At 35.0% G+C, this 12,435-nt stretch overlaps 1 protein-coding gene across 3 annotated transcripts in view; it reads left to right on the top strand.

Moving 5' to 3' along the window:
• ATPCL (ATP-citrate synthase) overlaps nt 1-12,435 on the top strand; it is a 555,953-nt gene that overhangs the window by 495,619 nt on the left and 47,899 nt on the right. For all 3 annotated transcript variants that reach the window (XM_090394661.1, XM_090394662.1, XM_090394663.1), the window contains exon 23: nt 3,749-4,054. In XM_090394661.1, coding sequence (XP_090250787.1) covers nt 3,749-4,054 — 306 coding nt within the window. The remainder of the gene's footprint in view (nt 1-3,748; nt 4,055-12,435) is intronic.

Here is a 12,435-nt window from a genome sequence, read left to right as displayed (position 1 = left end):
AGAAACTTTTTGTAAGTGGGAAGCAGTTGATAGCTTCCTTTTCCACACACTCAACCAATACATAAGTTTCCTCTTAAATGAAGACACTTTGGCATTTCAATCAAAAACTGTGGAAGTTTTTCCTTGCAATGATAGATTCATTTCAGTGAAGTAATGGAGTGAGCTGCTGGTTTGTCCTCTTTTTCAAATGTAACATTATTTTATTTTCCTGGAGTGGACATGCACTTCCCAGGGGAAGAGCACGTGGAGCCCTAAGGACTCTGCTTCCCACTTACAAAAAGCTTCTTGAATGAAAATTACATCAAGAAAAATATTCAGGCACATTTTGAACGTTTGGGGAACCACTGGTCTAGATGATAAAGAGAGCTTTTGGTGAGCAGATAAGGATAACTAATTTTTGACATGGCTTGAAGGCATTCTGTATGTGTATCTTTTTAAAACTCATCAGATTTTTTCTGAGGTGCTCCAGATGTAGGAATGGCTTTTGTGTGCGTGTTCTGTTAATTTTGTGAAGGGGAAAGCATAGGCCATAAAAGTGTTGTGGGTGTGATTGATTTTGGTGTATAGACTAGTGTGGTCCCAAGCAAAGTTTTGGACCAGTTAGCCAAGGTTTTAATAACACCATATTGTTGAGAATGACCCACACTAGAAGGTAGTACCATAGCAAGTCTGACAAGTAAGATTTGAAGTACAGAGTTTTAAACATGGGAGAAAGTGTGGCCTCCTGAAATGATCCTTATAGTTAAGCTTTATAATACCAGGCTTTCTCTGGATTTATGGTGTACCAAAAATACACAAATAGAACATATCCTTGGAAAAATTGAGAGTTCTCCTACTTATATAAAGTGGCCCAACATATGGCCAACGAAATCTCAATTTTTCTATTAAAAACTCTGCACTTCAAATCTTGCTTGTCAGATTTGATCCTCAAAGATAATATTTGCATAATGATCAGTTTTGACATAGCCCCCCCCCTGTTTGTGAATGTGTCCTTAAAAGATCAGAACTAATTCTGACTCTTCTATCCCTTGCATTGCAGCCTTATTCAGATTTACCATGAACTCGAGCCATTTTAAGTGGCAAGGAAAAACTACAAGTAGATCAAAGGCACAGATATGGGTTACCTATCTCCCTTGCCTCACCATATTTTTCCATGGAATATTTTTAAAACACAGCCCTAAACTCAGCTCCTCTCAAACCCACAATATGGTATATGGCTGACATACATTGGAAATGTTTTTAGCACACCTTAACATCTAAGGTCCTGACTTTTCCTGAATCTTTTCATTATCCTGTCTTCTAGACTACCATCACTGGGAACTAACTCTTGCTGCCATGTAGATTGTGTATTCCACCATTGAAAAGAAAAACAATAGCTGTCTTCCCTTCCTTTACATTCTAGTCACCTGATTACTCAGTGGGTTCCTTATCTTTTACTGACTACAGAAAACCTACCAAGACTGGAAGGTGCTTACATCATCTGTCACACCACTACCCTCCCAGCAGTATGGTTTTATCTAAACCTTAGGTAATCAAGCTAGAACCATTTGTTCATACCATACTAGTCTATCCACAGAAATCAGCTAGATCTCAGACAGTTTTTTTTAGTCAATGGCTTTGAATAAACAGAATTAATAGAATGTGCTGCTCATCCCCCCCCTCCCATGTGACACGCATGTACGGTGGACAGACTTCCACCATAATTGTGTGGAAGTAGTTGTACTGGTCCTCTTCATTCTTTCTTTTTTTTGTTTGTCTTTTTATGCTTTCTTCCTGAATTTCTTGCTCTACTTCTTTTGAATCTTTTTCACTATCCTATCCTGACTACCATCACTGGAATCCAACTCTTGCTACCATGTATGGTGTAACCTTAGAACATCCATACTACTCTGTGTCCTGAGTGGCTTGGCCTAACATCAGCTTATGACGCCATATGGAAGAAAGGTTTACTTACTATATCAAATTGCCAAAAAAACTCTAAAATTACTAAAACAAGTTCTCTCCGTAGGAAAATAATGGTTCATCTGAATTCACAAAACAGCAGAACATTTATTCTGCATGATAAATGTTCTACTGCTGTGATCTGTCCTTGCCCCAGCTCTGTTCAACCTGTACACAACTGACATCTCTCCAGCAGCTACTTATAAATTTATCTGTGCTGATGACAGAAATCGTCATCCAAGACAGTACCTTTCAGAGCTTTAAAGGAACACTGAGCAAAGATCTGTGCTCACTGCAAAAGTATTTAAAGCTGGGGGCTAGATGCAGCAAAACTGTTGTTTAAGCTTTTCATTTAAATAACTGTGAGGCTCATAGAAAACTAAAAATAAACCTTCTGCAACAAGACTAATCCATGAAGGTTACCTTTACTACCTTGGTGTCACAGTTGACCATAGTCTAGCACACCAAAAACATTTGGTAAAAACTTAAGATAAATTAAATACATTAAAGATATCTTTCCAGAAGAACATTGTAAACAAGCTCAGGTACAACTTGGGATTGTAATACCTCAGCCCTTAGAACAGCACATCTCTGGCTCTAATCTTCCCTGTGATAGAGTATTGTTCACCAGTTTGGTGCAGAAGTTGCCTTACAACCCTCATGGACACATGGCTTAATATAATAATGAGAACCATCTCTGGTACCTTAAGATCTACTTCTCTCCCATGGTTGCCTGTTCCATTAGACAGGAAAAAGAGGAATGATTAGTTTCCTTTTTTTCTCCCTGATTTTAATTTAGTGAATTATCCCACTGACATCTACAAAAAATAGTGAAGAATAGAGATAAGGGAATTCACACCATCCAGAAATCCACTACGTTTGAATTGTGTTAAATGTGTTAATATATGAAACCAAGTGATATGACAGACTATTCTAAAATAACATAGCCTACAACAAAGTACAGGCTCCTGTTCTATGAACCTCCTCTTAATAAGGTTCATAGAATAGAGCTGTATGTAAAATATAGAACAGATTTTCCTTCTTAAAACAAAATTAAAATGGTGGAGAGATATGATAAGGAAGGTATAGTAAAGGAAGTATGGAAGGTATATATCAGATTTCATTTGATTTCAGGAAGATTAAGAAGTGAAAATAGGAAAAAATATTATTATTATTATTATTATTATTATTACGGGCAACTCCAGGGAGTCATTAGACTCATCGAGGGAGGCCCCAAATCATTTTCATCACAACTATTCGACATTCATACAGTATCTATCATACCTCGCCTTAAACTCATTCACTGTCACAGCATCCACCACAGACTCAGGGAGCGCATTCCACTCATTCACTACTCTAAAAGTAAAGAACCCAGCTCTAACACCTTTACTAACCACACTTTTGCCCAGTTTCCATGGATGTCCCCTAGTCCTCCCACAACCAGCCCTGTTCTCAAAAATATCTTCTGAATTAATTTTATAGAAACCCTTCAGTAATTTGAATGTCTCAATCATATCTCCCCTCCTCCGCCTATCAACCAATTTTTGCAACCCACAAATCCTCAACCTGTTCTCATACGGTTCATTCCATTTAGTAATATAGTTCATTCCATATAGTGAATATACATACACAGTGTACCTAGAAAATGATCTGTTACCATCTGCTTTATAAAGAATGCCTAAAAATAAACTTTTTGAAGTTTTATCACTTCAAAAGTTAAGATTTATAACATATAAATATCAATTTTATTCATGTATTACACTATTAATATATGAGTTATATTTGTCTTCATCTTCTTTTCTCACAGGAACTGGGTCTGATCCGTAAGCCAGCATCATTTATGACAAGTATATGCGATGAAAGAGGTCATGAACTACTTTATGCAGGTATTCCCATAACTACTGTAATTAAAGATGACTTAGGTATTGGTGGTGTCCTGAGCCTTCTGTGGTTTCAACGTCGGCTACCTAAATATGCATGTAAATTCCTTGAAATGGTACTTATGGTAACAGCTGATCATGGACCAGCAGTGTCAGGTGCACATAATACTATTGTATGTGCTAGAGCTGGGAAAGACCTTGTATCTTCACTAGTGTCAGGACTTCTTACTATCGTAAGTTATTTGGCAAACCATTATATAAATCACTTGTTAAATTAGTTGTAATGTTAATGTACACAACTGAAAAATTGTTTGCATCTACATTTTGGCAGATTTTTTTTTTTTTTTTAGATTTTGAAAGCCATATCTCAAAAAATTACTATTTATTGTGCTGACACCATAATATTAAGCAATACTAAAATTCAAATTAATTACAAATGTTTTCTTTCCTGGAAAGGCATATGTTTTGTGCTAAATTCTAACATGCCCCCCCCCCTTATACACACACACACACACACACACAGTCATACCCCCGAAGTTACGCGGTAGGTGGGACCAACAAAAAGTGCGTAAGTCGAATTTACGTAAATCAGGTATAATTTTGCATACAAACATACAAAATATTAGTTAATTGGGACCAAAGGTTTACAAAAACACCTATATTTTTTAAGAAAACAATCATAATTGTAGTTTTTGTACATAAAAAAAAAGAAAGTTATTTTGATGTCGATGGTTTCATAAAATCTAATAAATTCATCTGACGGCATAATGTCTTTTTCTTGTCACGCAAAATTTCTTCATAGTCAGCTAATGATTATTTTATTCCTTTCCTTGTTAGAATCTATGTCCTCCAAAATCTGTAAACCTTTCTTTTATGATTGTTCTTACTGTGGATTCCTGTAGATCAAACTTCTTTGCTAGCTCACAACTTTTCATTCCGCCTTCAAAATCCTTAATAATGTTGAGTTTTGTTTCCAAAGTCGATGTTTTTCTTTTCTTGCTAGCTGTAGAAGAATCAGACTTGCTTCCTTTGGACGACATTATTATTTTTTATATGATAAAATTTTTATCAAGAACATAACATTAAACAATTGCAAGGTTTGTAGACTATAAAAATCGTGTATGAATGGAGACAGCGCGAAACATGTCATTGCTTGTTCACAGCATGTGCGGCCGGCGCTGGAAAGATATGACTAGTGGCGAGGCGTGAAGCGGGATGGGAATACGTACATATATGAAACCGCGTATAACTCCGGATTCGCGTAAGTCAGGGTATGACTGTATATATATATATATATTGTAATAGTTTTAGTGTTGTTGCATTTAGAGCCAGAAAATAAAGACCAGTTTTAATGTTTTATCTCATGTGCTGTCATCTCTCTCTCTTATCCTTACATAGTAGTGCAGCTTGTCAGATGATGGCTAGAACAACATCATGTGAACTCTTTAATCTAGTTTGCTGGCTCTAAACTTAAACCTTGTTAGATGTTGCAAGACTTTTCACTTTGTTATATTATGAATGAATTATTATGAAAAGTTATTATGGGATAATGAGCTACTAAGGCAATTAATCAGCCTCTATTTACAAGTACTAACATATACAAATACCAACTCAGTCCTCCCAATTTCTCACAGGCATCTGGTTTCTGCAATGTGTGTATTCTCTAAATATTTCCATGGCAAATGAGTATCAATAATTCCTCTATTTAGTCCATTGGAACACATGTGGCTGCCACCCGACATCCCTTCACAGTGCTCTTGAAGTTTCTTTAACTCCTCTTTCATCACTGCTACTGCTGTATTGTGGAACAATCTTCCCCTTATGTGTTTCCCAAGAAATACAATATACAGACATTTTAAATCAAATGTAAACAAGCTTCTTCTTTCCCAACCCACTACCCATATATGGTACTTGATTTACCAACCTCTTGTGAATGGGCTCAACATTAAAAAAGAAAAAAAAAAGTAGTACAGTCGTGAAGATACTTTGTGTACAAACTATGTTTACTTACACTTGTTGGATAAAGGATTAAACCAAGAATATAATTTCTTGGCATGTGTTTATAATAATTGAAAAGAAATCTGAACTTGACAGGATTTAGTACTCATGAGAGTTTATCATTTGATTATGTGAAATTTATGAAATCAAAATTTCACAAATTTCAAAGTATTGATACAACTTCAGACAGATACTTCTTTACGTGGTTGATTACTGCCACAGTAAGCTAACAAAATTAACTATTATTGTTAACCTTTTAAGGATGGGCGGAGCGCTTTTTTGTAGGGTGGGAAAAAGATGAAGAACGGGCTGAAAATAGAAACTGTTTTTTAGGGGAAGGGTTTATGGGGAAAAGGGGGGACAAGGAGAGGGTTGATGGGGTGCAAGCCATTTCGACCGTGTGGGTCATCGTCCCCCCAGTAGAGACGACTACCCAGATGATCGAAGCAGCTCGCACCCAGTCAACCCTCTCCCTGGCCCCCTTTTCCCATAAACCCTTCCCCTTCCCCTAAAAAAACAATTTCTATTTTCAGCCCTGTTTTTCAACATTTTTCCCACCCTACAAAAAAAAGTGTTCTGCCCACCCTTAAAAATAATATATGTATATATTATATAAAAAAAAAAAAAAAAAAAAAAAACAGGTTTTTTCAAACTGATTCTCCCTAACACATTGCTTACCCCCCCACACACACACACTCCCCTTTCAACACCATAACAGCAGAGGTATGCACACCACAGAAAGAAGACAGGCAACAACATCTAAGAAAAGGTATGTGCGAATTTTCTTCTATTATGCTACATGTTTGTCCCTCAAATACATCTGCAATGCCCTAAGAATTTTTGAGTAAAAAGCCAGTGACATTAAAAAATAGCACTCCTAAACAAAAGCAGGCAAAATAGCCATAAAAATTATAGTTTTTAAGAGAAGTAACATGGGAGTTTTCCCAGAAATAATACCTATATTACTTTCATTAATATAAGAAAGGATTAACTTTGCTCAAACTGCTCATCATGTGCTGTCATTGTTGATGTCGCATACATCAGTCTTGTTTCAGCTTTAGCTGAATCATAACAAATCTTACAAATTACAACTTAAGTTTATAATGAAATGGCTAAGGTTCAGTCAAGTCTGTGTAAAGCTTGGCAGCTCTTTAATCTGACTTTGTCCTGTAGTCATTGTTTGAGTGTAGTTTTAAAATAGTATATGTCCAGCTAGAACTGTGGCATGGAATCTTCCATAATTGATATTTTCATCTATACATTGTTTAAAAGGATGCCCAGTTTCTGAAAGCATAAGGATACACACACACACACACACACATGATTCTTATGTGTCAGGAAAGGCTAGAGGTGCACAGTAGATTAACTTAAGATGAGAAATAAGATTATCAAAAGTGAAGGAAAGAGAAATGAGATCTTTCTTACAAGAAATAACAAAGGACTATCTTTTAGTAGTATTTGACATTTGTTTGATTATCCTTGCCCTACTGGAGAAGGTAAGTTGACTGGCAGTTGAGAAATTAATTTGGAAAATTTTGAAGCTTGATTGAATATAAAGCACTTCATGATTTGGCAATTGAAGAAGAGAAATGAAGAAGTTCTGTTATCAACAAAACTACAGAAAGGATTAGACATTTTTGTGAGAAGGTCATAAAAATAAGTAGGAACATTGATCATCATCTGCATCATGAATAGGAAAACTATAGAACAGATATTTTAGACACTATTTATGATTTAGATGACAATTTAAATATGGAAAGAGACAACAAATCAGCAAAGCTTGTTTCGTGAGGAGTCGACTGAATAAATTTATATAATAAAGGAGAAATTAGTCAAAACTACATCTATAATCAAGGCAGTGTTCAAACCAGTTTCAACTTATGATGTGATAGGGGAATGAACACAGCACCAGTGACAGAATCATCTTAAAAATGAAGATGTTAGAAAGGAACTTGACTTTGATAGCATTCAGGAATGTGTGAGAAGAGCTGATCTTAGGTGGTATAGACACACAAAAAGAATGGGAGAAGAATGGTTAGGAGCACTCAGCAAGAAAAAGAACCAGAGGAAAACAAATCCAAGTGGATTAATACATTTTGACGTTCCTTAGAAGACTGAAATATTCCTTAGAAGACTAAAATATTAGATTTGACAATGTTGTTGTCTTGACAGATAAACAGATGTCTTGACAGCTGGAAAGAAATTATTGACAGAAAGTTATACTAATGCAAATGTTTCATATAATACTACCATAATAATATTTTACACCTTTTTGGGTCATATCAGGAATTTAATGATGATTAACAGCATAGTCCCATTTTCACTATGGGACTTTACTCAGGACTTTATTGATGGTTTGATACAGTAAACGAATGTGTTATGTGTTTGTTTGTTTTTTTTTGGGAAGCCACATAGAAAAGAAAAATGACATTACATGCTAAAACACCCATCCATCAAAATTAAGTTTATTCATATTTATTCAGTTTACTCATACTTTTAACATACATAGCTAAAAATGGTGAAGAAAATTAAGGGAGCAAAAAAATGGCATCAGTATCGGAATATTATTGAAAAGGAATTTGCTATTTTTGATATTCAAGCATGTCTAAGCAGAGCTAATCTAAGTTTTTATGCATGGTTTCTTATAAAGAATAGGAAATCAAAACATAAAAATCAAGTGGATATTAGATCCAGCATCATTTTAAAGCCAAATGTAGAAACTATGAAATTTCAAGTAAGTTGACTAGAGAACTTATGGGAATACGCTCGCTGGCATTTACAGGTCACCCTAGCACAGACCATCTTAGAAAACGTGTGCTACATTTTTACAGCTACATTGTATACCCCAGGTGTGCATGTATTCGCTTTCTAATTTGGTCCATTTTTAGGTTTCACTGGCCTGACAGCTGTTTCAAACTGGTTGATTTCAAGTTCCTTAGTATTTCAAAAGGGTTTTAGCTTTCTTAAGGTTTCTACCTGGTCTCTAAAGATGAACCAACCAGTTCGAAAGGCCAGTGAAACCTAAAAAATGGACCAAATTAGAAACTGAATATATGCACGCCTGGGCAGTGGCATGTTTTCTTAGGTGGTCCCACGCTAGGGCGACTCGTAAATGCCAGCAGGAATATATTCCCGTAAGCTCTCTGGTCAACTTACTTTTGATGAAACTTTCATAGTTTCTAATTCGGCTTTGAAATGATGTTGGATCTAATATCCACTTGATTTTTATAAATTTTGCATCACTGAAGAGAAGCGTGTTGGCTCTTTATTTTAGGGAAATGAAAACTTTCCAAATGCAACATAAAAATGGCAGGTAAAAACGATTTTGAGAAGATAAAGATATTATAATGGACTAATGGAGATAGTTTTAGATCGAAATGTTATCAGATTTAAATCTAATGAAATCAATAACCTGACATAATAGAACAGTTTGAAAAAGTTAATGATTGATATTATATCAAAGCTAATTAATAATGTTAAGTACCTGCTAGATTGTTGCTCAGAACACAGACTAGTTATTACTAACACCAAATTCTAACATAAAAATGTGCACAAATTCACATGGAGAGAGGATGCAAGGAGTAAGAAGTCTCATTGACTATGTCATTGTTCACAGCAATGTTCACCCTTAGGTTTAAGAGCACTACAGTATACAGAGGATTTGAAATTGCAAGTAATCGCCATTTAATCTTGAGCAGGATAAAATTGAATTTCATATTGAAACCAAGGGTGTGTAGAAAAGTTTTCAAATGAAACAAAGTTGAGCATCTTTAAGATTTGAACTGTAGACTGAAATACACAAAATTTATTCAAGAAAAAATAAGAGTTTGAAAACAATAACCAAGAGATTATGATGATATTATATCAAAGCTAATTAATAATGTTAAGTACCTGCTAGATTGTTGCTCAGAACACAGACTAGTTATTACTAACACCAAATTCTAACATAAAAATGTGCACAAATTCACATGGAGAGAGGATGCAAGGAGTAAGAAGTCTCATTGACTATGTCATTGTTCACAGCAATGTTCACCCTTAGGTTTAAGAGCACTACAGTATACAGAGGATTTGAAATTGCAAGTAATCGCCATTTAATCTTGAGCAGGATAAAATTGAATTTCATATTGAAACCAAGGGTGTGTAGAAAAGTTTTCAAATGAAACAAAGTTGAGCATCTTTAAGATTTGAACTGTAGACTGAAATACACAAAATTTATTCAAGAAAAAATAAGAGTTTGAAAACAATAACCAAGAGATTAACTGGCTAACTCTGAAGAAAACATTGGTTGATTCCGCCAGAGAGGTGTATGTTGGGGTAATCTGCAAATATGCAAAAATCAGAACTCAAAACATAAGTGACGGGAAGACAGACTTCTGTAAGAACATAGAAAATAAATATTAGGAAGGTGATAAAATTTTTTAGAGGCTATTGAAAAAGCTTAGAAATGGAGGAAGTGTACTGTAAAAGGAATCAGAGATGATACAGATGACATGGAAACTGAAGATACAGATATTCTAGATGTCTGGAGTAATTACTTTGAAAGATTACTAAATGAAAACAGCAGTGTCAGCATGGTGGTAGAAAACACTTAATAGGAATGCAGTCAGGAATACATATCCATGCTTGAAGCAGAAAAAGCCGTTAAAAGCCTGAAATGTGAAAGGCAGTTGAAGTAGATGATATTCATCCAGAAATGCTTAAAAGTTTTTACAGCTATATTGTATAATTCAGAAGGCCTGGTCAGAGGTTTGAATTCCACGTGATAGAGTAGCTCTCATAATACCCATCTACAAAAAGGGAAATAAACAATGTGAGAATAACACAGGAATTTCCCCACTGGTTTCTGGTAAGATTTCTTTAGAGAAGGATTGTGGAAGGATTCAGGCCAAGCAGAAGTTGTCAGGAACAGATTTTCACCAAGCTTCTTTTCCACAATAGTTCTTAGATATATTCTCAAGATATAGAAACATTGGAAGCACAGCATAGATCTGTATTTAAGTTTCATAGATCTGGAAAAGGCATATGACATGATGCCAAGAGGAAAGTTCTTTAAAATGCTAGTTATATGATGTAAATGGGACATTATATCGAGCAATACGTAGTCTTTATTTGACCTGTACATCAGCAGTTAGAATTTGAAGGGGGGGGTACAAAAAGATGGTTTGATGTTAAGTCAGATGTGTGACAAGGGTGCACATTATCCAGATATTATTTATTATCTTCATGGATTACATGAATGAAAATGGTATGTATTAAACTTGATATCAAAATTGGTTAAATTAATTTCAGCTGTTTACTTTATGCAGATGATGTTATACTTCTAAATAAATCCAGTACAGTCTGCAAGATCTGTGATTAAATTGAATAACCATTATAATAAATTGGGTATGAAAATCGGCAGTAAAAAGAAAGACATTGAAAATTTCATCTCCATCCTGAATGGAGAACCTATTGGACAGGTAAAACATTTCTGCTATTTAAGCATACTTTTTAGCAAAGATGGAAAATTAAATATGGAAATAGATAACAGAATTAGTAAAGCTGGTATGGTAGGGAATCAACTGAATAATTTTTTTTGGAATGAGAGAAATTGTCACAATACTAAACTGTACACAAGGCAGTGTTCAAACCAATTTTAGCTAATAGATCTGAGAATTGGATCGGAAATAAAACACTAATCAAAGACTGGAGACCACAGATATGAGAGTTCCAAGAAAGATAGAAGGTGAATAGATGGTATCAGTGTAAGTATCATATTAAAAATGATGATATTAGGAAAGAACTTGCCATTGTTAGCATTGGAATCTGTTAGCAGAGCTAATCTCAGGTGGTGTTATCACTTTAACAGAATGGAGAGGAAAGATTAACAAAAGAAGTGTTCTGGTGAAATCTTTCTAAGCAATAAATACAAAATATATTCAGACATTAACAACCAGGGAAAATAAGTACAAGGCTAATTTTCTTGAGTGGCAGGCAAAATCAAGTAGAGTGTGTGAGCAAATGTCAGAACGGGGAACTGGATAATGAGACTTATTTTGCCTATATTCCCATAGAAGGTTCTACCAAGGAAGAAATAGAGTAATTTTTGGAGGCATTAGAGAAGGCAACTAACTCAATCAAAAAGGAAAAGTTGGTCCTTATTGGAGATTGAAACAGCTAAGTAGGAATTGATTACCTGAGATATAGAAATGTTTTGGGAAAATTTGGAGAAAAGAGCAAAGCTGATAATAATGTCAAATACCTGTTGGATTTCTGCTCAGGAAATGGACTGGTTATTACTAACACATTGGTCCAACATAAAAATGTGCACAAATTTACATGGAGAGAAGAGGCAAGGAATAAGAAAAGTCTCATTGACTATGCTATTGTTGATAGTGATGTATTCTCACTGGTGGAGGACACTCAAGTGTAGAGATGATTTGAAATTGGAAGTGATCACCATTTAGTCATGAGCAGGATAACATTGAATTTCATACTGAAAAGAAAAACATGTAAGAAAGTGTTAAAGCGAATAAAAGTTGAGCAGCTCTCAGATGTGAACTGACTGAAATACACATACATTATTGAAGAAAAAAATGAAAGTTTGAGAATAGGAACTAAACCTTGGAGATTCAGT

Source organism: Typopeltis vanoorti, chromosome 6, assembly GCF_054136105.1.
Source record: "Typopeltis vanoorti isolate ZY-2024b chromosome 6, IOZ_Tvanoo_1.0, whole genome shotgun sequence".
NCBI lineage: Eukaryota > Metazoa > Arthropoda > Arachnida > Uropygi > Thelyphonidae > Typopeltis > Typopeltis vanoorti.
This window is presented reverse-complemented; position numbering and strand designations above follow the sequence as displayed.